This window comes from Hyaena hyaena, unplaced genomic scaffold (genome assembly GCF_003009895.1).
Source record: "Hyaena hyaena isolate Hyena2069 unplaced genomic scaffold, ASM300989v1 scaffold_682, whole genome shotgun sequence".
In the NCBI taxonomy this organism is placed as follows: Eukaryota; Metazoa; Chordata; class Mammalia; order Carnivora; family Hyaenidae; genus Hyaena; species Hyaena hyaena.
The window spans coordinates 988,694-1,012,063 of NW_024081315.1; the positions used below are offsets into that span (position 1 = coordinate 988,694).

Below are 23,370 nucleotides of genomic sequence, written 5' to 3' on the forward strand. Positions count from 1 at the left end.
ACCAGGAAGTGGAGAGCTCGCTCTTCTCCAACCTCGCCGACCTGAGGTTTCCAGAGATTCGGTGAGGAAGGATCTTAAACTTCATTTCCCATTTCAAATCGTTAATAGGTTTCCAATGAAACGGGAGCCCTAAAGCACAACTGGGGAGCTTTTCCCTGAACCTGGCTAGACTACCCAGAGGATAGGCGGGGACTGACGAGGACCGCAAAGTACACGGATCCGCCCCGTTGTTTCGGGGTTTCCTGAGCCAACCGGAATTAGGGCGGAACCTCCCAAGCGCGTCCCGCGCGATTGGTCAGCGCCTCTGTCGCTCAGCACGCCGAACGGAAGGAGTCGGGAGCCGCCCAGCGTGGGTCCTGAATCCTGAAAGTGGCTGGGAGGGGTGGGAGCCGAAGTTACGCGCTGGGGAGCCGGTGGCCATAGCTATGGAGCTGGGCCCCGCCGCGTCCCCCGGGCCTTCCCGCTCCTTCAAGGAGGAGCTGCTCTGTGCCGTCTGCTACGATCCCTTCCGCGACGCCGTGACTCTGCGCTGCGGCCACAACTTCTGCCGCGGGTGCGTGACCCGCTGTTGGGAGGTGCAGGTGATGCCCACCTGCCCAGTGTGCAAGGACCGCGCGGCCCTCGCCGACCTGCGCACTAACCACACCCTCAACAACTTGGTAGAGAAGCTGCTGCGAGAGGAGGCCGAGGGCGCGCGCTGGGCGGGCCACCGCTCCCCGCGCCTCTGCCGCCTGCACCGCGGCCAGTTCAGCCTCTTCTGCCTCGACGATAAGGAGCTGCTGTGCTGCTCGTGCCAGGCCGACCCTCGGCACCAGGGGCACCGCATACAGCCAGTGAAAGACACCGCCCACGACTTTCGGGTAAGAGCCGCAGCGTGAGGGAGGTGGCCGAGCGCGCACGTGGCGGCAGCGTCCTGACAGGACCTCTGCACCCTGGACCCCGCGGCTCCCGTCAGAGCTGTGTGCCCAGACCCGCCCCTCGTCCTGCGGCCGGGACCTCCAGCTCTCAGACTCCGCTCACCTACAGAGGGACCGGGCCAGGGGACTTGCGAAGGGATAAGAGGGAATGTAAACAGGAAGTGTGGGTACTGGGATTAAACGATGTTCTCAGGACCGCCCCACCCACTTCTGGAGGGCCGAGGCCCTGCCCCAGTTACCCCAGCCGGGTGTGGCCTGGGCCACAGGTGTGGGTAACGCCTGAGAATTTTGGAGGTTGGGTCACTCAGGTTAGAGGTGCGGGAGCCCGGGACCTGGCCAGGGATAAGGTCTCCCAAAGTGGGTCACGTACTTCCCCAAGCTGGCCCTACGTATCATGAAGGAGTGGAGAGGCCCTAGCCAACTGTTTTTTTCTGGATCACTCTCCGCACCCCGGTGCCTAGAGTTCTAGTGGCTGTAAATCGAGCAATTTACAGGGCAAAAGTAACCTGGAGAATACTTTGGTATAGGAAGGAAGAATGATCAGAAAGTAAGGATTAAACAACTCAGGAGTTTTCACAGTTATTGACCTTTAGCCCATAGTTTTTCCATTGTGATCCAGAGCACCCATATATATGTGTCAATTGAAACAAAAGTTTTGTGAAAATGTCCCTGGTACTCTGGCATTCTCTGTTATTTTATTTGTACTTATTGATTTATTTTAAAAATTGCACAGGGTGTGAAACACTAATTTATTTCCACACGTTAGCTGGTAGGAAGCTGAGTGGATTGAAAAGGAGTAGCCCTGCAAGGACCTCTAATGACCTCCTCTAATAATGGAGACCTCTGGCCTCCAGACCCGTTTTCTTTTTAATGCCTTTCTTTTTTTCCCCTTTATTTTTTTAAGTGTATTTACTTTGAGAGAGAGAGTGAGAGAGAATATGTGCACGAGGGAGGAAGGGGCAGAGAGAGAAAGAGAATCCCAAGCAGGCTCCACACTGTCAGCACAGAGCCCAGTGCGGGGCTTGGACTCACCAACTGCGAGATCATAACCAGAGCCCAAATCAAGAGTCCACGATGGAGCCACCACGGCACCTCTAATGCCTTTCTTAAGAAATATCCAGAGTTGGTTAGAGTTACATACACATTTGGCAGAGTTCAAGTCACGAACAATGTTATCAAAACACATGTTTGAAGAGTACAGTATCTTGGAGAGGGTTAACCTTATAATGCCTGTTGCCTTATTTGTTTAGTAGTGGTTCACAACAGTGCTTTTTCCCATACTCGCAGGGAGTGCCAGGTTCTGATCTGGGACAACTAAAGTAAATGCTGGGCATTCTGGGGTCTGGGGTTGAGGTGGGGGAGCACCATGAATCAAGTCATGGCTAATCACCATGGGACTGGCACAGGTACAAAGCAGGAAGATGGGCAGGGGTCAAGGCCAAGAGTACTAAGGCAGAAACCCTAGGTCTGGGCTAAGCCAGTGTTCAAGATTAGTGAGTCAGGTGCTGGGAAGCACATATGGTCTGATGACAACTTCCTGTTCATGCAACAGATGCCTTTTCCTGCTAGGTCCCAGGGCTACTGCAAGACATGAGATCACCGACATTTCATACCTTCAGGGAGTTTCATGCAGAGACCTGAGTGATGAGGAAGTGTTAGCCAGGTGAAGGGGGTCAGGGAGGGTATTTCAGGCAGAGGCAGCAGCCTACATACCAGTCCAGAAGCTGGGAGACCTAACTCTGTAGGCACTAAGAGGATTTCAGAGTAGTTAAAGGCGAATGGAGAGGCAGAAGAAGCCTTGAGGCCTTGAGGCTTGGCCTTTATTCTAAAGACCTTAGGGAGCAGTAGGAGGGTTTTAAGCAGAGCGATGACGCTGTCAGACTGATTGGCACTGAGGGGGATGTTACAAAGACACAGGGAGTCCAGTCCTGAAAGATCTAAGGAGACCACAGGCCAAGTGTGCTCAGCCTGACGCAGGGTGGGACTCAGTCGTGTTAGGCAGCTGTGTCGCAAGAACCTGTTGTGTCACATTCGGGACCTGTTTGGGGTGATGAGGCCACAGAGGTAACCCCGAGCCCTCACCCCCCGGAGCTCGCACTTTAGTAAGGGAGTCAGACAGTAAATGGTGCTGGGTGACCAAGCAGGAGCAGCATGGGAAGCCTGAAGAGGTGAGGACAGGTGGAGGGGACCTCCACTATGTGCCATGGGCAGCCCTGGAAGCTTCTAGATAGGGCCTTTGTGGTGAGCTGTGTGCTTTAGAACGATCACTTTGGCAACCATCTGAGGAATTCAGCAAAAGTAATCAAACCAGCTGAAGCTTTTTGAGCGCATACTATGTGCCTGGTACGCTTGAGTGTTTACCTGTCAACCAATTTAACCCTCACCAAAACCCCATGAGGTTGCATATTGGCTTCCTATCGCTGTTGGGATAAGTTGCCACAAACGTGGCAGTTTAACATAGCACAGAAGTATTTTCTTTTAGTTCTGGGGGTCAGAAGTCCTGAAGTCAAGGTGTTGGCAGCGCTATATGGCTTTTGGAGGCCGGGGGAGAATTTATTTCCTCACCCTCTCCAGCTTTCAGAGGCCCCTTTCTCCATCTGTAAAGGATGTCTTTCCACCTTCTGCTTCCTTTGTCTTGTTCCCTTCCCTGATTGACTCCCCTAACTTCCTCTTATAGGGACCCTTTGATGACCTCGGGCCCACCTGCACCATTCAGGATAATCCTCCATCTTAAAATCCATAATTTCACCCTACTTTTTTGTCCTATAAATAATACATCCACAGGTTCTAAGTTTTAGGATGTTGACATCTTTATTCCACTTGCTACAGGTAGGTACTGTTCTCCCCATTTTACAGACAGTGACACTGAGTCTCAGGTGAAGCACCTTGTCCAAAGTCACAGGGAAAATACTGTATACATTTCACCTGGGCCCTTGTTCAGCCCCCAGCCTGGGCAGTAAGAAACTTCTCTGGTCCCCAGGGAAGACTTTCCAGGCTGGTTCTCTGCTCTGGGAGCTGTGAGGGCAGCTGATTATGTGTAGGGATTTAAGAGGCTTGATGGGTAAGAACCGCCATCAGTGGGTGCCTACTGTGTGCCAGGCACACTATGTCCAGAAGAGGACAGAGCAGTCCTATCCCTTGGCTTCCTGGAGTCAGACATAATTGAATAATAATCACACCAACTAGGGGCACCTGGGTAGCTCAGTCGGTTGAGCATCTGACTTTTGATTTCAGGTCAGTCATCATCTCACTGTCTGTGAGCTCGAGCCCTGCATCAGGCTCTGTGCTGTCGGCACGGAGACTGCTTAGGATTCTTTCTCTCCCTCTCTCCCTGCCCCTCCTCTGCTCACTTTCTCTCTCTGAAAAGAAAGAAGTAAACTTAAAAACATATGTATATAATCACCCTCATAGTTTCAGACTGACATTCCTGTGAAGAACAGTACAGGATGTGACCCACTGTAACAAGGCAGCCTGCTTTTGCCTCGTGGTGCATGGAAAGCAGTGTTTGGGGAAGTGATTTCAGAGAGAAGGAGTTAGTGAAGTGAGGGGCACCAGCAGCAGTTGTGAGGCAGAGGCAGGGTGTGCAGTAACCCAGAGACGTCTGGATGGGGAACAAGGGCATCCAGTCCAGGACAGATTGCAAGGGGCATGGAGGGCAGGTAAGGATCTGAGATTTTGTCCTAAGTACAGGGGGGCATGAAGGAAGGGACATGACATAAGTTTTCATTTCTTTTTTTGTTTTGTTTTAATGTTTATTTAGTAAAGAGAGAGAGAGACAAAGCGTGAGCAGGGCAGGGGCAGAGAGAGAGGGAGACACAGAATCTGAAGCAGGCTCCAAGCTGTCAGCACAGAGCCTGATACCAGGCTCATACTCACAAACAACGAGTTCATGAACTGAGCTGAAGTGGACGCTTAACTGATAGGATCACCCAGGTGCCCCAAAAATGACATAGTGTTTAAACCAGAGTCCTAAAGTACATGTTGGAGCTTAGAAGGATATCCTCTGGCACATTTCTCAAACTTGAACAATGAACCCATTCTTTTCTTTTAAAAAAAATTTTTTTTATGTTTATTTATTTTTAAGAGAGAGAGAGAGAACATGAGTCGGGGAGGGGCAGAGAGAGAGAGAGACACAGAATCCAAGGCAGGCTCCAGGCTCCTAGCTGTCAGCAGCACAGAGCCTGATGCAGGGCTCGAACTCACAAACCACGAGTTCATGACCTGAGCCGAAGTTGGACGTTTAACCATTTGAGCCCCCTGGGGCTCATATACCCCTTCTTCTTAAAGGAAAAACTATTCTAATATACCCCTTCTTCTTAAAGGAAAAACTATTCTAATATAGTGAATTAAAATATATTCCTCATGTACAAAAAACTAAGCTAGTGTAAATTCCTCTTGCTTATTCCACACACAGGCTGTAAAACAAACACAAAATTTACAGATTCAGCAAAGACAAAACTAAAATCAATTCAATTCTAGTTAAAATATTCATTACAAGCCTGTATTTTGCTGGAACTCAAGCGCTCCTCCCATCAGTGGCTCTGAGGCTTGTCAGGCAATACTTGTGATAGCCCTTTACCCTCTCCTAGGTGATTATTTGATTTGCCAGCCTCAGTTTCCCTCTTCGAAGGACCAAAACTTGGCTGTGATACAATTGGCCTTCATTTAGATCTAGCATATCCTTTACCTGTTAAGTGTGTTTCTCTTCTTATTAGGCCAAGACAATGAAAGTAGTACAGCCCTGCGTCGAGGGAGTTGTTAGCACATACAGATGCAGGCACTGAAGCTGTAGAAACTGAAAGTGTGTGTCGGTGTTGTTTATAGGGGGACTCAGAAAGGGTTTACCTTAGTTTGTTGTGTGGTTTTTCTTCCCCTTAGGTTGTTGAATGAAAACACTAACTGAAAACTCTCGTGGAAAACTTGCAGCTCCCCAAATATACAGACCCAGAGCCACAGGGCACTGTGAGGAGACTATTCCATTTTACTAGTGAGAAAACAGAGACTTGGAGAACTACAGCACCTCATGACACTCGCAGGGAATGACCAGGGTCCAGGCAGGACTAGAACTCAGATCTCCTGAGTCCGAGCATCCAGCGTTTGCTCTGCCTTGAAGAGCCCCCACCACGTCCCAGGTTTCGAACTGCTTTGTCCAGATCACTGTCTTATGCATCCCATGGGACTGACTTGAGTGCCATTATCTGGCCTCCAGCTTCTTCCTGCACCAGCCCCAGTCTGTTCCTTCTGGGCTTACCTTCTTACAGTTAGTCTGGCTCAATCTTACCCTGGAATGTTCCATGTTTTTCTTAAATTTCTCCCCTCCTTACAATTTCCCCCCCTTTTCCTAACTACACACCTCCGTCTGGATCCCCACCATTATGGGCTCAGCCCTGCCAGATCCAAATTTCATGGGGGACATTGATTGCCTGCTTGGTAAGGCATGTGCCTGAGGGCAGGGCTGGGGTCTCTCTGAACACTGCTCACTGAGGCTCCTGAGTTACTGGACCCCAGCACGAGGCACCATGGTGGACACCTGCTTCATAAACAGGTCTACACGCCAAGGGGAAAGGAAAAATGGGAGACTGGGTTGGAGTTGGATAGAAAAGGGATCTGGACAAGACCAAGTTGTCTTGGATGCATTTATCCTACCCATTTAAGAAGCCTAGGAAATACCCAGAAAGAGAGTTGAATCACCTGGCACTAAGTGGCACTTAGTAATGAGAGCTAACATATGCCTGGTGCATGCTTTTAAGCACTTTCTGTGGATTGACTAGGGGGAACCTCACAGCAGTCCTGTGAGTGAGGCAGTCTCATTCCTCTCACCCACATGAGAAAGCCTTGGTGCAGGAAGAGGAAATGAATGCTACTAAATGGGGGAGCTGGGATTTGAACTTGTGTGGCCCAGTGCCAGAGCTCTTAGCTGCTGTGTCAGTCTGCCTGAAAACAAATGTTTGAAATAGGGAAAATGACACAAACCAGAGGCAGATAGATGCTAGGAAACTCTGGTAATGATCTAGGTAAGCATGGACAGGAAACTGTTCTTCATTTTTACAGTGAAGTTTCAGAGACATGCCTTCATTTCTTAACTTAAAAAAAATGTTTGTTTGTTTTTTTTGAGAGAGAGGGGAGGGGCAGAGAGAAAGGGAAAGAGAGAATCCTAAGCAGGCTCCACACCCAGCACTGGGCCCAACACTGAGCTCATCTCATGACCACAGGATCATGACCTTGAGCCAAAATCAAGAGTTGAATGTTTAACAGACTGAGCCGCCCAGGCACCCGTCTAACGTATAACAGCCAGTGAGAGAGAGAGAACTCTTGCCAAAGTTCTCACCAGTGATTGGTGACAGAGACAAGGGTACAAATCAGGTCTCCTGATTTTCAGTCCAGGAAGGCAGTGTGACGTAGTGGAAAGACCATGGACATTGGATGCTCTCATTGACTGGGCAGGTAGGTAGTTATGCATCTGCTTTGTGCTGAGACCTGGGGATATCTGTGGACAAGACCGTTTCTACCCTTGCTGGGCAAGCTTCCATTCCTTCTGCAAAGGTTCATTGAGCACCACGTGTGGGGTGAGAGAACCTGGCCTTTCCTGGAAGCCTGCAGCCTTTCCAGGAAAGTGAGGTGATTATTCAGGGTAATAAGTGGGACCATAAGGTTGTACCTGGGAGCTGGGAGAGCCCACAGGATGTACCTGAACTCTACTGGGGAGATGAAGGTGGCTCCCTGAGGAAGTGAAGGGAGCCTGAGCTGAGTTTTCAAGGCCATGTTGGGAGAGTTGGGTGTTGCAGGCAGGAATTGGTCAGAAGCAGCAGCATCCATAGGGCCTCAGGACAGAAAATCTGGCTTGGGGCAGACAGCCCTGGCTGCAGACGGGACTCTAGTATTTGGATAAGTACTTGAGGGGTGCAGGGACAATGTTGGGAAATAATATTCTTTCTCTTACCTACATCCTTCCCATTTTCTGTTATACCACATAGTACCTGTGTTAATGGATATTTTGGGTAAAATAACTTTGTAAAATCCATATGGTATTAAATACATTATTGAAATTTGCTGCTTAAAGAATCAACTTGTAATTTTTAAAATCAATGATGTAGACTTTATAATCCCATTCTGAATCATTTAATGTAAATAAAAACATCCTGTTCTGCATGTTGATAACTAACTAATCCTGAGTGTTGTAATTTGAAACTAAAATCAGAACTCATTTGCTCTTTTGGGCTAGGGGGTCTGATTGATGTTCCACATGTGTCACGGGCCATTTAGTTCCATCCAGGGCAGTGATGACCTGTATTAGTCCTGACCAGGCTTCACACCAGAGCCCCCACTAGTGAGCCAGCAGCTTCTGCTCATCCATGACACTCCTTGGGCTCTATGCAGGTCCCTGAATGGTGGGTCCAGTTGGATACAAGTATGTTGGTGTAGTGTTAAAATCAGAATATCTAAGACAAATGTGAAAAGTGTATTTTTAGATTCATTTGAATTCACACTTTTTATATGCAGTATTTCCTCGATGAACCACAAAATGCACGGAAAGGGAAAAAGTGGAATAAAACATGCATAGTAAATCCCAAAATAGAGGAAGAAAAGGAAATACTGAAGAGGTAGGACAAATAGGTGATAGGTTCGGATGCCAACATCCTGGGTTATGTTAAATATTCCAGTTAAATGACAAAAGTTGTCAGAGGAGAAAACAATGCTCAGTTTTGTGCCACTTCAGTAGGATTATGACAACAGGTGGAAAAAAACACATTTGATAAAGTTCAATATACTTCTGTGCTTAAAAAAATTAGCAAACTAAGAATGGAAGGAACTTCATTAATCTGATGAAGTGTATCTCTTGAAAATTAGAGCCAATACCATATTTAATGGCGAAACAGTGAAAGTTTTCTCATTATGGCCAATTCTATTCAATTTTGTATTGCAGATTATAGCTAATAAAGTCAGGAATCATAAATAAAGGTATAAGGTTAGTAAAGAGGGAAACTACACTGGCATGATCTGTAGATAATATTGCATGTATCTGTATAGAAATTTCTGTTGCATACAAAATAAAAAGATGCTATGGAAAATTATGAATATAAATGAGTTTAGACAGAATGCTGGTTGCAAAAACATTAAAATATTTCTGTGTATCAGTAGCAAATATAAAATAAAAAATAGTATGAAAAATTTAGTTTATAACAATAAAGGTAACAAAGTGCAGATCTCTGGCAAGGAAAAACAATTTCATTGAGAGACATCAAAGACTAAGTGGCAAAATATACCATATTAACAGATTAGAAGACTCAGGATTTAAAGATGTCAGTTATCTCCAAACTGAACTGTAGAGTCAGTAGTATCCTAATCAACATCCCAACATGATTATATTGTGGAATTTGACAAGTTAATTCTAACATTTGTATGAAAACTTTAAGGGACAAGGATTGCCAAAATATTCTTAGGAGATATTTTATTAGCTCTAAGTTTATTTTACAGCTATAGACGTAAGGCTGTGTGATATTGTCAGAGGACAGACAGGTGGGCCAGGGGAACAGACTAGAGAACTGGAAATAGATCTGTGTCTCATGTATGGTAGAGGTGGCCTGGGTATCAGTGGGGCATACTAGTACTCTTAAATAATGGTTCTGAGGTAGCGACCTCTCAGGTCATACTATTATACTATTCACAGGATAAACTCCAGGTATCCACACGACCTAAATGAGAAAGGAAAGCTATAATGCTTAAAAATAATAATAGTATAGGAGATTAACTTTGTGCCCCAGGGTATGAAGGTATTTTTAAAACAAAGGAACACTAATTCTAAAGGCTAAGACCAATAAATTTGACCATAATGAAATTAAGAAATATAAGTGATACAATAGAAGATACTTATTATCCATCTAACACATAAAAGACATTGCACATTTATAATAAATTCCTGCAAGCCAGTAGGAAAATGGCAGGAAATTCCATTAAAAAATGGTCAAAAGACTGGAACATGTATTAAAAAATAAATATCCAATGGTTAATAAACATTTTTCATTAACATTGCTTGTGTGGTATTAACTAGTACAACTGCTTTGGAAAAAAGTTAAGCTTTTTCTTCTAAACTTGAAGATACACACACTTGTGCCCCAGTGATTCTCCCTCCAGGAATATCCTGCACAGAGACAAGTGTACATGTATATATGATGTATGCAGGAAGGTGCATGCCATTTGTATAACTTGGAGAATGTAAATGATCCAACTATTCATGAACATGGAACGGGTATATTCATACAGTGGAATACAATGAATGAGTAAGCTTACATACGATAACGGATTTGGATCTTGTAAACCTTCCATTAAGGTTAAGGAAACAACACACACAAGAATGCACAGAGAATGGTTCCATTAATATAAAGTCAAAACTGGGAAAACTAAAGTATATTGTTTAGATTAGGAATTCATACGTGGGTGATAGAACTATGAAGAGAAGCAGGGAATACATGCAAATAAGGACCCTTGCTTCCTCTGATTGCAAGAAGGGGATACAATTGAGAAGGGACACATCCTGGGCGTGGTTACAGAGGTGTTCACTTTATAACCTTCGGTCTGTCCTTAACCACATGTATGTGTATTTAAGGCACATTTATGTTTCATGCCAAAGCAAATGAATTGTCAACAACAGAGATTGAAAGGTAAAAAACCACTTCTAAACCTGAGAGAAATTGAAAGGTAAAAAACCACTCCTAAACCTGGGAGAAATTGCAAGGATTTCCTTTCATTGTGGAAGGAAAGCTCTTGGTAGGTGACAAGAAAAAGCTAATAGTTTCAGTGTTTTCTTTTTAGAGATTTTTAAATTTTTGAGGTAGAATTTATATACAATAAGATGCATAGATCTTGAATGTTGAATCTTAGGAGTTCTGACTTGCCACCCTGAACAAACTAGAACATTTCCATCACCCTGGAGAGCTTTCTTCTTCCCAATCAGAGGCAACCATCTTCTGATTTCTGTCACCTTATTATTAGTGGTGCCCGTTCTTGAGCTTCACATAAGTGGAATGATACCGTATATATATGCTTCTGTGTCTTTCGATACTTATATATGTGTGTGTATGTGTGTGTGTATAAATATGTGTATATATACACATGTATGTGTTAACTTACCTGTATTACATGTGTCAAAACTTTGTTCCTTTTTTATTGCTAAGTATTTTTCCATTATATGAAGATCCCATAACTTATCCATCTCTTGTTGGATGGACATTTGGTTTGTTCCCAGTGTGGGGATATCCATTAGTTTTTAAAATGTGTTGTTTAGTTTGACATTTATGGGAGGAAAAATTCATTAGCATGTTAGGTTATTGAAGGAATTGGGCGAAGTATTGACAGAATTAAAACTTTTATTCTCTAGGACTAAAGAAAACTGACAACAAACTTGGGAATAGAGTAACACTTTCAAAAACAAAAACGGCAGAGAGGCAAACATAGTAATGGCTCTCTTCATCAACTAGGGTGTGTAGTGTGGCCAAGAACATGGCCTTTATCGTTGGGCAGTTCTGAATACAAATCCTGGCTCTACTAAATAATGCCCTACTGTGTAATTTTGACAACTGACTCAACTCCTCTGGGCCTTACTTCTCCTCTGTATAAGTGGAGTGTAGTGCCTGCCTCACAGGAATGTAAGAATTAAGTAGTTTGATATTTATAAAGTGCTTAACTTAATGCATGATTGACAGTACATGTCAGTAGTAACTCTTGCTACTAATAGAGTCATTGGTGGATCTCATCAACTCACACCTCAGAGAAGGGTCCTTTTGGGATTGGTCTTTGCTGAATTACACCAGAATACTCATGGTGATTGAAGAGTTTGGGAAAGGACAAGGGACTCTTGTGCCCACCTCCCTTCCTTGCCCCCCCCCCGCCATCTTTTTCAGCCCGTAATTCATAACTCGAAGGCAGAGGGCTAGGCTGCATTGTTTTGGGGCCAGCACACCCCTGGGTAACATGTGTGGGTAGTTCCTTCACTCCTATCATCCATGCTTATTCGGCAAATCACAGAACTGTTTTGGGCTTATTTACATGACTTTGAGACAAGACCTCTTGTCCCACAAAATAAAACATTAGGATATTTCACTGGTCTTGTGGAATGTTCATACTGATTTTATTTTGCTATTGGGGAGGTTCACCTTAGAGATGTAATACTACAGAAAACAATTTTTAAAAACCTGTTATATATTCTCAAGAAGACCATAAAAATGACCCAGATGAGTAGAAATGAAAACAAAATCTACAGAAAATGAAATGCATCATTTTCTGGATTACAGCAGTTAAAAGAATGGGCTATGGAGTAAGAGACCACCCAGTTACTGCTGCTAAACAAATTACCTTCAAAAATAGTAGTTTAAAGCAAAAAATTATCTCATGGTTTCTTTGGGTCAGTAATCTGGGCAAAACTTAGCTGGGGGTGTCTGCCTCAGAGTCTCATGATGCTGTGGTCCATCTGAAGGCTCAAGTAGGCCAAGATCACCATTCAAGCTTGCTCACTCGTGTGGTTGCTGGCAGGATTCCAGTCCTCTCAGGCTGTTGGGTGGAGGCCATCCTCAGTTCCTAGAACTGCAGGCCACCCCACAGGCTAGATCACAACATGGCAGCTGGCTTCCATCCAAGTGAGCAAGCAGTGGAGGGTGAGAAAGGGTGTGCCCAGGCTTTTGGTCCCCTTATCTCAGAAGTGATCTCCCTTTGCTTTTGCAACATTCTGCCGATTAGAAGCAAGTTGCTAGGTCCAGCCTGTAGGGAGGAGATTCCACCGTGGCGTGAATACCAGAAATGGGGATTACTGGGACCATTTTAGAGGCTACCTCCTTCTATCTGCCCTCTGACCCCAATAATTCATGTCCCCCAACCCCTGCTACATACAGAATATACTCACCCACTCCCAAGATCCCCAAACATCTTATTATGGCATCAGCTTCTGAATCTCATTATCTGAATCAGGTCCAGGTGGGGATGAGGGTTTTGAGGATAAATCTGTATTCTCTATTGCTGCATAGCAAACCACCCCCAAAATTGGAAGCTTAAAGCAGCAAATTGCCCTATCTCACAGGAGGAGGGGATCATCTGGGCCCTCTCAGAGGCTGCTACCACACTGTCTGGATTTGCATCCTTATTCTGCCATATACTAGCTGTGTGCTTTTGGGCTAGTCACTTCCCTTTTATCTGCTTTTGGTGTCTTTATTTTTTTTTGTTTAATTTCTAAAATGAGGCTAATAATATTACTCCCCTAATAGGGACAATGTTATGGTTAAGTGACATAATTTGTAAAGTAATTAGCACATTCCCTGGCAAATAGCAAATGCTGTCCATTTATAATTAATCTCATTAGAATTCTTAACTATTGTTCCAAAGAGAAACCTTGGTAAGCTTATTCAGAATGACAAGTGAAAAGGCTAAAGATGGAAAGAAAAGGATAGGCCTGGAATTCAACAAGGTAAGAATCCAGCCTAAAACTTGTAGTGGAGTCCAAGGAGAGCAGACCAAGAATGGTTAAGTTTAAAAAAACAAAAACAAAAAAAACTACTAAACCATAAGTATGTGATGAAAGCAGTGATGAAAATATTTCATGTGGCTCATGCACTGCTAGAATATTGCAACCAGGTAGGGATGTGGGGAGATCCGTATTTTAGATCAGGCCCTGTACGAATAACTGGATCAACCTGTGATCAGACCTGTTCATTACTAACTGCAGGCCAGTCCCATGTAGAAAGTCAGGAAGGGAGCCTGTGAGCACATTGTCTACAGAGCTGGCACACATCTCGGAGGTTCTTGGCCTGCCTGGACCAGCTTTAGGCCTGAGCGGATGCCCTTCTATGCCGTACTGTGGTCAACTTGAGAGGGAACAGGTCATTTACCTCCACAGCCCTGTCTCTTCGTGTGTACCAGGTATAAAACGAAGGGGCTGATTAGAAGGTATCTAAGAGTGCTTTATGCTAAAAGCATCAGATGCAAGGTCGGGGCCATAGGACTTTCTGCTGTGCCCTGCAGCATATGGACAGACTGGGTTGAGTCAATGGTTGAGTTGTGCCCACACTCAGGTGGGACTCCGGTTGTAAATGGGGAGTGTCTTCCCCTTGCCTGGCCTTCAGCCCTAATGTGCCTCCTCCTTGTTGCTCACACAGGCCAAGTGCAGGAACATGGAGCATGCACTGCGGGAGAAAGCTAAGGCCTTCTGGGTCATGCGGCGCTCCTATGAGGCCATTGCCAAGCATAATCAGGTGAGTGCACCGGCTGGGTGGGGAGATTAGGGACACCTGGAACAGTGGGGGCAGTGGGGGGGGGGAGATTGGGGAAGGGGAGAGGCGAGGGTGGGCCCACCCTGGCTGTGGATGTTGACACAGAATCAACCTTCCCTAACCCTGAGGGTCTAGCACGGTCATGTCCTAGGTTGTTGATTGTGGCTGCACTGCCTTGGCCTCTCTAAATAGCTAGGCACAGGCCACGCCAGCAGCCATGGGAGTGGCTTGAAAAACTACCTGTGCCAGTTGCACTGTGGTTTCAGTCTAACTTCAACACATGCTGCACTTGACCATCCAACCCAGCTGCTCAAGCCAACAATGACCTAGGGCTCTCTAGTTATTCCTCTTACCCTCTTCCTCCCCGGGGCCACTCCATAGCAGTCCTGTCTCTAACTACAAAATACATCATGTCCACCTGCCATTCTGTTTCCACAGCCACCATCCTTGCCATGTCTCCAATGTTTCTCATCTGGCCACACACCAGGGCCCCAGCCTTCCGCTCTTATTCTGCAATCCTTCTCCATGGAGTGGGCTGATCTTTTAGAAAAATACATTGATTGGGGCACCTGGGTGGCTTAGTCGGTTAAGCATCCGACTTTTGCTTAGGTCATGATCTCGTAGTTCGTGGGTTCGAGCCCCGTGTCGGGCTCTGTGCTGACTGCCAGCTCAGAGCCTGGAGCCTGTTTCAGAGTCTGTCACTCCCTCTCTCTCTGACCCTCCCCTACTCACGCTGTCTCTCTCTCTCTCCTAGAAATAAATAAAAATTATAAAAAAAAAAAAGAAAAATACATTGATTGTGTCACTCCTCTTCTTAAAACTGTTGAGATAACACAGTACAGACTCCTCACCATGGATGGCCTCCACAGCCCTCATCCAACCTTTGCCCTGCTCCTGAGCTTCATCTCCTCCCATGCTTGGCTCCAGCCACATTGGCCTTCCCCCTGTCCCTCAAATGAGCTGTCGCCTCCCTGGATCTCCCATAAGGGTTGGCTTGTCATTAGTATCTCAGCTCACACGTACCTTCGGAGAGTCGTTCCCTGATCAGCCTAACCAAGCAACCCTCCCTTTAGTTGCTCTTATACCTCCACGTTTTGTGTTCTTCGGAACAGTATGTTCCTTATTTTTGAGACAGAGAGAGACCTGCGATTAACTTTCTATTATTTATTTTTTTATTTACTCGTATTAGAATATAATGAAAGCAGGCATACTAGTATCTGAGAGGATCCTTGGCACTCAATAGGTGATCAGTAAGTGGTTGTCAGTTGAATGAATGAATGGTCTGCCCTCTTTCCCCACTGTCATTGTTTATGCCCTGGCACCCTCTCTTCCCCTGAGTCCTGTGTGGATTGGCAGCTGAGTTTCTGACAGGTTGTCCTGGCTTTGCTCCGTCACAACCCGAGTGTGTGCTTCTACCAAGCATGGCTCATCTAAGACCCCCCGGACTCGGGCTGCCTGGCACTCCCCTCCCAGGCCCTTGCGCCCACCGGAGGGGACTAGGCTTGGGAAAGAGCCTCCTTAACCTCTGGCCAAGGAGCTTCCCCTAGCCGCAGAGCTAGGGGAACAGAGCACAAGAGAGGATTATGAAAGGTTGGTGGCCGGGGCACTAACCGCAAAGCTGACCTACTCCCCAAACCCAAGCTTGTCCTCCAGGCACATCCCTTACCCCACTCCATGCTAATCCCCTCATCTGCGGAAGAGCGGCAGAAAGAGAACAGCTTTGTCTTACTAGGATTTTTTTTTTTTTAATTTTTAATGTTTTATTTATTTCTAGGAGAGGGAGAGAGACAGCGTGAGCAGGGGAGGGTCATAGAGAGAGGGAGTCACAGAATCCGAAACAGGCTCCAGGCTCTGAGCTGGCAGTCAGCACAGAGCCCGACGCGGGGCTCGAACCCACGAACCGCGAGATCATGACCTAAGCGAAAGTCGGACGCTTAACCGACTAAGCCACCCAGGCGCCCCTTTACTAGGATGTTTTTAAACGTTCACTTGAGAGGGTGCATGTGAAGTGCCCAACAGAGAAAAGTCCTTCGACTCTCACGTCTTCTACGCCATCCGGCTGGATTGGAGAGGTGGTTTTCACTGTTGGATGAATCATTTTGTCTTACCGTCGGAGCCAGACCACATGTTGAGCTTCTGGTCCAGACAGGAAGTGACTGCGCTTCACCCCGCCCGGTGGCTAGAACACTCATAGTGAGTTGCTTTCTCTGCGGTCACCGTGGAATCTTAGAGCTCTACCTCTGCCACTTGAGCTCCTTTGTGGCCAGCCCCATTCACTTGGCTAGTGTGCTCGCTTCGGCAGCACATATACCATTCACTTGGCTAGCCACGTGCTGGGTTGCAGTGGGGGTGCCCGGGGCACATCCATATGTCCAGGTGCTGGCACCTGTCTGCCCGTCCCAGGCACTGTGGAGCTCTCACACCTGGCCAGGTGTGAGAGTCCAGGATTCCTATGTGATTCTTGCTTTCCCCCTAAATCCAATCTGTGCAGGCTGATGAGGGCGGCGAAGTCTTTGATGTGTACCCGTTGAAGGCTCCGGATTGCCAGCCAGAAGGGTAGCTAGACCTAACTGCACTGGTGGGGTTTTCTTGCCTGCCTTTTTATTTTTCTGTGGGACAGAAATCCTCCTGCATTCCACAGTCTCTTCCACCAGGCACGCCCCATTTTTCTGGCCAGATATTTCAGCGGTACCCTCTCATTTGCATGTCTTTGACAGTCAGTTTGTACACTGATTCACAAGTAGAAAGCCATTTGTGTTTCTTCTGTAAATGCCAATTCACACGCTTTTTTCCTTGGAATATTTGCCCTTCCCTCTAGTGGATTCCTAAGAGTGCTCTGTATATTAAGAATAACAGTTGGTTATATGTTGCAAATATTTCTCCTTGTCATTTCTTTTTCTTTTAAAAAAAATTTTTTTTAATGTTTGTTTATTTTTGAGACAGAGACAGAGCATGAGCAATGGAGGGGCAGAGAGAGAGAGGGAGACACAGAATCTGAAACAGGCTCCAGGCTCTGAGCTGTCAGCACAGAGCCTGACACAGGGCTCGAACTCACAAATCGCGAGATCATGACCTGAGCCGGAGTCGGAGGCTTAACCAACTGAGCCACCCAGGTGCCCCATTGTCATTTCTTTTTCAGTGAATCAGTTTTACTTTTTTGGGGAGGTCATTTTCACTTTTTGGGTGAATATTTTGTCACATATTGTCAGAGCTACAAACATATTATTGAACATATATTGAACTTTGAATCGAAGATAACATTAGTGACTACTACACACATTTTGAGTTGTTTTTCCTATGGTCCTCTTGGAATTATATTTTTGTACTTAACTTTATTAGTAGTCTCTTGCCATTCAAACCTTCTCATTTTTAGGGGCTCCTGGGTGGCTCAGTTGGTTGGTTAAGCATCTGACTCGTGATCTTAGCTCAGGTCTTGATGTCAGGGTCATGAGTTCAGGCCCCATGTTGGGTTCTGTGCTGAGTGTGAAGCCTACTTAAAAAAAAAAAAAAAAATTTGTCGGGGCCCCTGGGTGGCTCAGTCGGTTAAGTGTCCGACTTCAGCTCAAGTCATGATCTTGCGGTCTGTGGGATCAAGCCCCGCATCGGGCTCTGTGCTGACAGCTAGCTCAAAGCCTGGAGCCTGTTTCAGATTCTGTGTCTCCCCCTCTCTCTGACCCTCCCCTGCTCCCACCCTGTCTCAAAAATAAACATTAAAAAGATGTTTTAAACTTATTTTTATATCTATTCAGTGATCTCCTTTGAGGTTTCTCAGTGTTTTATTACTGTACAAAAGGTCTTTTTCATTCCAAGGTGAGAAATATTTCTCTCCTTTTTCTTTGAGTGCATTAATGGTTTTCTTTTAACTTTTAAAAGTTTTGTGTAGTTATGATAGGGGTATGCATATCGTTAATGATTCAGTTTTAAAATACATACTTCCTGGGGGGTGGGTAGAGGAAGGGGGGTGATGGGCATGGAAGAGGGCACTTGTGGGGATGAGCACTGGGTGTTATATGGGAACCAACTTGACAATAAATTATTTAAAAAATTAAAAAATAAAATACATACTTCCTACTCTTTTGAGAAGGCTCTGCATCAGACAGATTTGAAGTTTTAAGGTTGGAAGGCAGGGGCGCCTGGGTGGCTCAGTCAGTTAAGTGGCCGATATCGGCTCAGATTATGATCTCACAGTTCGTGGGTTCGAGCCCTGTGTCAGGCTCTATGCTGACAGCTAGCTCAGAGCCTGGAGCCTGTTTCAGATTCTGTGTGTCCCTCTCTCTCTGATCCTCCCCTGCTCATGCTGTCTCTCTCTCAAAAATAAAAAAAAATTTTAAAAAGATTGGAAGGCAAATAAGTTTTAAAACTCGTTATTTGAGAGTCTTATGTCATGAGCTCAGCATTTGTGGATTTGAGCTTCGCTTCGGGCTCTGTGCTGACAGCTTGGAGCCTGGAGCCTGCTTCAGATCTGTGTCTCCCTTTCTCTCTGCCTCTCCCTCGCTGTGCATGCTCTCCCTCTCTCAAAAATAAACATCCAAAAAAATTTTTAAATACATTAAAAAAATAAAAACCGTTGTTCCAGCAACAGTTCAATTTCTGTGATTCAGGATTTCCCTTGCTATTGAGTACCTAACCAAGATACAGATCAGTGTGTGTTGAGGAGGATACAGACTGTGCCATCCAGAAGCAGGGATTTGATTTGAGTTTTTAATTTATCAAGACAGTCTCATTATGCCGTGTGACTTAAAACTTACAAATTTGTGCTAATAACACTGCATCTGTACTTTACCTGTTGGGGGTCTGCCCGTGGTTTCCTTTGACAGCAGAGCTCCTTTGCTAGAAGCCTGAGCGTCACAGGGCCAGGCACTGGTTTCCCACCCGTGGTTGACCCTCTGTGGCTCCATCCCACTCTCTGCCATAGGTGGAGGCCACCTGGCTGGAAGGGCGAGTCCGGCAGGAGTTTGGCAAGCTCCGTGAGTTCCTGAGAGTAGAGGAGCAAGCCATCCTGGATGCCGTGGCAGAGGAGGCGAGGCAGAAGCAGCGGCTGGCCGAAGAGAAGATGAAGCGGCTGGCGGAAGACACAGAGGCTCTGGCCCATGAGATTGAGCGGCTGCAGGTGGAGATGAAGGAGGATGATGTTTCCTTTCTCATGGTGAGGGGCTTGCTGTCTGGCATCAGGTGTTCCAGAGCCAGTAGGGAGCCTGAGGCCGGTGGCCCGGCCCGCCCCAGCCTGTCTCCCCATAGTGTCGGGGTGCTCAGAGGAAGCTCTCTGTTTGTCTGGAGGCCAGGATGCTTTTCATCAGAGCAGAGTTCAAGAGGGCCTCTTCACTTCTCTCTGCCTTTGTCTCCTTTCCTCCTCCCTCCCCCTTCTCTAGTACTCTCTTGCTCTCTCTCTCTTCATTTCTTCTCTCTCTGCTCCTTAATGCAAACGGAGTACTTTTTTGTTTTAATTTTTTTAATGTTTATTTTTGAGAGCGAGAGAGACAGAATTCGAGTGGGAGAGGGGCAGAGAGAGAAGGGGAGGACACAGAATCCGAAGCAGGCTCCAGGCTCTCAACTGTTAGCACAGGGTCCGATGCAGGGCTCAAACTCACAAACTGTGAGATCGTGACCTGAGCTGAAGTTGGACACTTAACCAACTGAGCCATCCAGGCGCCCCACAAATGGAGTACTTTTTAAATAAGCTTTTTATTTTGGGTTTACTTTAGACTTATGGAAAAGCTGCAGAGATAGTACCGAGTGCCCTGGTGCACCCTTCCTTCTAGTCTCTCCCGTTGTTAACACCTTACGTCACCATGTGGCACATTTGTCCACGGGAAACTGACCTGGGTGGGTTGTAATTAACTAAAGACCAGACTTATTGGAGTCACCACTTTTTGCATTAATATCCTCTTTCTGCTCCAGAGTCCCATCCAGGGGCCCACCATGCATTTAGTTGTCCCACTTCCCAGCCTCCACTGGTTTGTGACAGCTTCTTATTCTCTGTTTGTCATGACCTTGGCAGTCCCGAGGAGTTCTGGCCAGAGGGCCTGTACAAATCCACCAGAGTTTGTCAGATGTTTTTCTCATGATTCGATGGGTTATAGGATTTTACAAAGAAGACAAAATGGAATATTCTAAAGCTATACAATTATTTTAATTTTTAATATAAATGTGATGTTTTGGTATCCTCTATTGCTTCCTTAAGAAAAGGGTGACTTTGGGGGGCACCTGGGTGGCTGTCAGACTTTAGCTCAGATCACGATCTCACGGTTGGTGAGTTTGAGCCCACGAAACTGTGAGATCATGACCTGAGCCGAAATCAAGAGTCAGACATCTGACTGATTGAACCACCCAAGTGCCCTGATTTTTTTTAATGTAACAGTTTTTATTGAGATAAAATTTGCATACTGTATAAATCACTTATTTAAAATGTACAGTTCATTGGTTTTTACTGTATTCACAGGGTTGTGCAGCCGTCACTATAATCAGTGGTAGAATGAATGTTTCCCTTCCCCAACAGAAACCCCATACCCTTTAGCTGTCACCCTCCTGTGCTCCCCCGACCACCCACCATCAGCCCTCAGCAACAAATCTATCTACTTTCTGTCTCTAAGGATTTGCCTAGTCTGGACATTTTCACAAATGATTTCTGTAAATGGAATCATATAATATGTAGCCTTTTGTGACTGACTTCTTTCACTCTGCACGGTTTGAAACTACACCATTTGCAGCACGTGTCAATACAGGGCTGAATAATATTCCGTTACAGATATGCTGCATTTTATTTATTCATCAATTGGTAGACATTTGGGTTGCTTCCACTTTTTAGCTATTATGAATCATTCATGTGCAAGTTTTTGTGTAGACATATGTTTTTATTTCTCTTAGGTATGTGCCTAGGAATAGATTTACTTAATCACAGGTAACTTGTAAGTTTAACCGTTTGAGGACCTGCCAGGCTGCTTTCCAAGCAACTGCACTGATTTTATATTCCCATTAGCAATGTATGACGGTGTATTTCCCCACATGCTTACTACCGCAGACTTTCTTTTTAAATATTTAATTATTTTTAAAATTTCATTTTAGAGAGAAAGTGTGAGGAGGGAAGAGGGGCAGAGGGAGAGAGAGTAAAAGAATCTTAAGCAGGCTCCATGCCAAGTGTGGAACCCGACGTGGGCTCAATCCCATGACCCTGGGATCATGATCCAAAATCAAGAGTTGGACACTCAACCACTAGGTGCCTCCTGACTTTTTTTTTTAAATAGCCATTGCACTGGGTGCAAAATGGTATCTCATTGTGGTTTTAATTTGCATTTCTTTAGTGGCTAATTATGTTGAACATCTTTTCATGTACTTGTTCGTCATTTGTATATCTTTGGGGAACCATACTTTCAAATCCTTTGTCCATTTTTTAACTTGGGTTGCTTGTCTTTTTGTTGTTGAACTGTAACAGTTTTTATGTATTATGCATACTAGACCTTTGGTGGGTATGTGATTTATAAATATTTTCTTCCATTTTGTGGGTCATTTGTTCTTCTTTGGTAATTTCCTTTGAAGTACAGAAGCTTTTCCTTTTGATGAAGTCCAGTTGATCTGTGTTTTCTTTGCTGTTTGTCCTTTTGGTGTCATATCTGAGAAAGTATAATCTAATCCAAGGTCATGAATTTTATAGGCTTAGCTCCACATTTAAGTGTTTGAATTAATTTAAAAATATTTTGTATATGGTGCAAGGTGGGAATCCATCTTCATTCTGCTGCGTGTAGATATCCAGTTGTCCCACTGAAGACCATTTACTGAAGACCATTCTTTCTCCAATGAATGGCCTTAGCACCCTTGTAGGAAGCCAATTGACAGTAAATATGAGGATGTATTCCTGGGTTTTCAGTGTCCATTGATCTGTATGTCTGTTCTTATGTCAGTACCACATTATCTTCACTACTGTTTCTTTTAGTTAAGTTTTGGAGTCGGGAAGTGTGAGCCACCAACTTTGTTTTTGCCCAAGATTGTTTTGGCTCTTCTGAGTCCCTTGAATTTCCACATGAATTTTAGGATCAGCTTGTCAGTGTCTGTAAAGAAGCTAGCTAGGAGCTAGGATTTTGATAGGAATTGTTTTTATTTTTTTAAATTTTTTTTGTAATGTTCATTTTTGAGACAGACACAGAGCGTGAATGAGGGAGGGGCAGAGACAGAGGGAGACACAGAATCCGAAGCATGCTCCAGGCTCTGAGCTGTCAGCATAGGGCCCAAAACTGGGGTAGAACTCACAAGCTGTGAGATCATAACCTGAGCCGAAGTCAGATGCACAACTGACTGAGCCACCCAGGCGCCCGGAATTGTATTGAATTTGTAAATCAGTCTGGGGAGTATAGCCGTCTTAACAATATTAAGTCTTCCTATCCATGAATATGGGATGAGGGCTACTTTTGAGATCAGATACTTACTTTTCTTTTCCCCTGTGTTTATTGCTCTGTCTTTTTGTTTTTTCCTCTCTTTCAGAAACACAAAAGCCGAAAACGCCGGTAAGTTGCCAAAGCTGATGGAGGGGAGGGGAAGAGCAGGCAGAAATACCAGGGGTGCCAGCGCCAGTGTCTCCAGGGCCAGGCAGGTAATGAAGCCAGCTGGGTATGACCCAGAGGGAGTGGTGGGGACTGGTCAGGTGCAGAGAGCCCTCCTTTAAACCATGCCACTTCCAATTTGTGCTGGAGAAGTGTTGTTTTCCTGAGCTTGGAAAATCATCATCCACTTTGTGGGGAGAGAATGTGTCATCCTACACATGGCTTGTATTTCTTGGTGGGTTATCCCAACATTTAAGCTTCTTTCTTGGCTAGTCCCTCCCTCTGAAAGCCTCGGGGACACACTGGTTTGCGTTGATGTCTGTTGGGTTCCCAGCAGTGAACTATCTATCCCAGTCAGAGCTGTACAAAGATGAAAGAGAATGCTTTGGAGAGTAGTGAGTTCCCTGGCACTGAAGGTGTTCAAGCAAAGGCCAATGATACGTTCAGACATTGGGACTAGATGACTCTTAAGGTCCCTTCTGACTTAGACATCCCATGAGCAGATATGTAAGAATGCTTTGTGCCCACAAGAATGGGAACTGTGTCTGAGAATCTCCTATTCATAGTTATCCCAGCTGGGGCAGGTTGGGCCCAAATGCCAAATCCTGCAGAGCTGTGGGCAGCCTCGTTGGCTACTGGCTCATCCCCCATCAGAGCCCAGCCCAGGTT

At 45.5% G+C, this 23,370-nt stretch overlaps 1 protein-coding gene across 3 annotated transcripts in view; it reads left to right on the forward strand.

The window, feature by feature from the left end:
• Positions 1 to 326: 326 nt before the first annotated feature.
• The window catches only part of TRIM35 (tripartite motif containing 35), a 28,525-nt gene continuing 5,481 nt past the window's right edge, over positions 327 to 23,370 (forward strand). For 2 of the 3 annotated variants that reach the window (XM_039217366.1, XM_039217365.1), the window contains exons 1-4: positions 327 to 860; positions 14,057 to 14,152; positions 19,086 to 19,316; positions 22,643 to 22,665. In XM_039217366.1, the coding sequence (XP_039073297.1) occupies positions 426 to 860; positions 14,057 to 14,152; positions 19,086 to 19,316; positions 22,643 to 22,665 (785 nt within the window). In that variant the 5' untranslated portion in view covers positions 327 to 425. The remainder of the gene's footprint in view (positions 861 to 14,056; positions 14,153 to 19,085; positions 19,317 to 22,642; positions 22,666 to 23,370) is intronic. The other variant, XM_039217367.1, reaches the window with a different exon arrangement.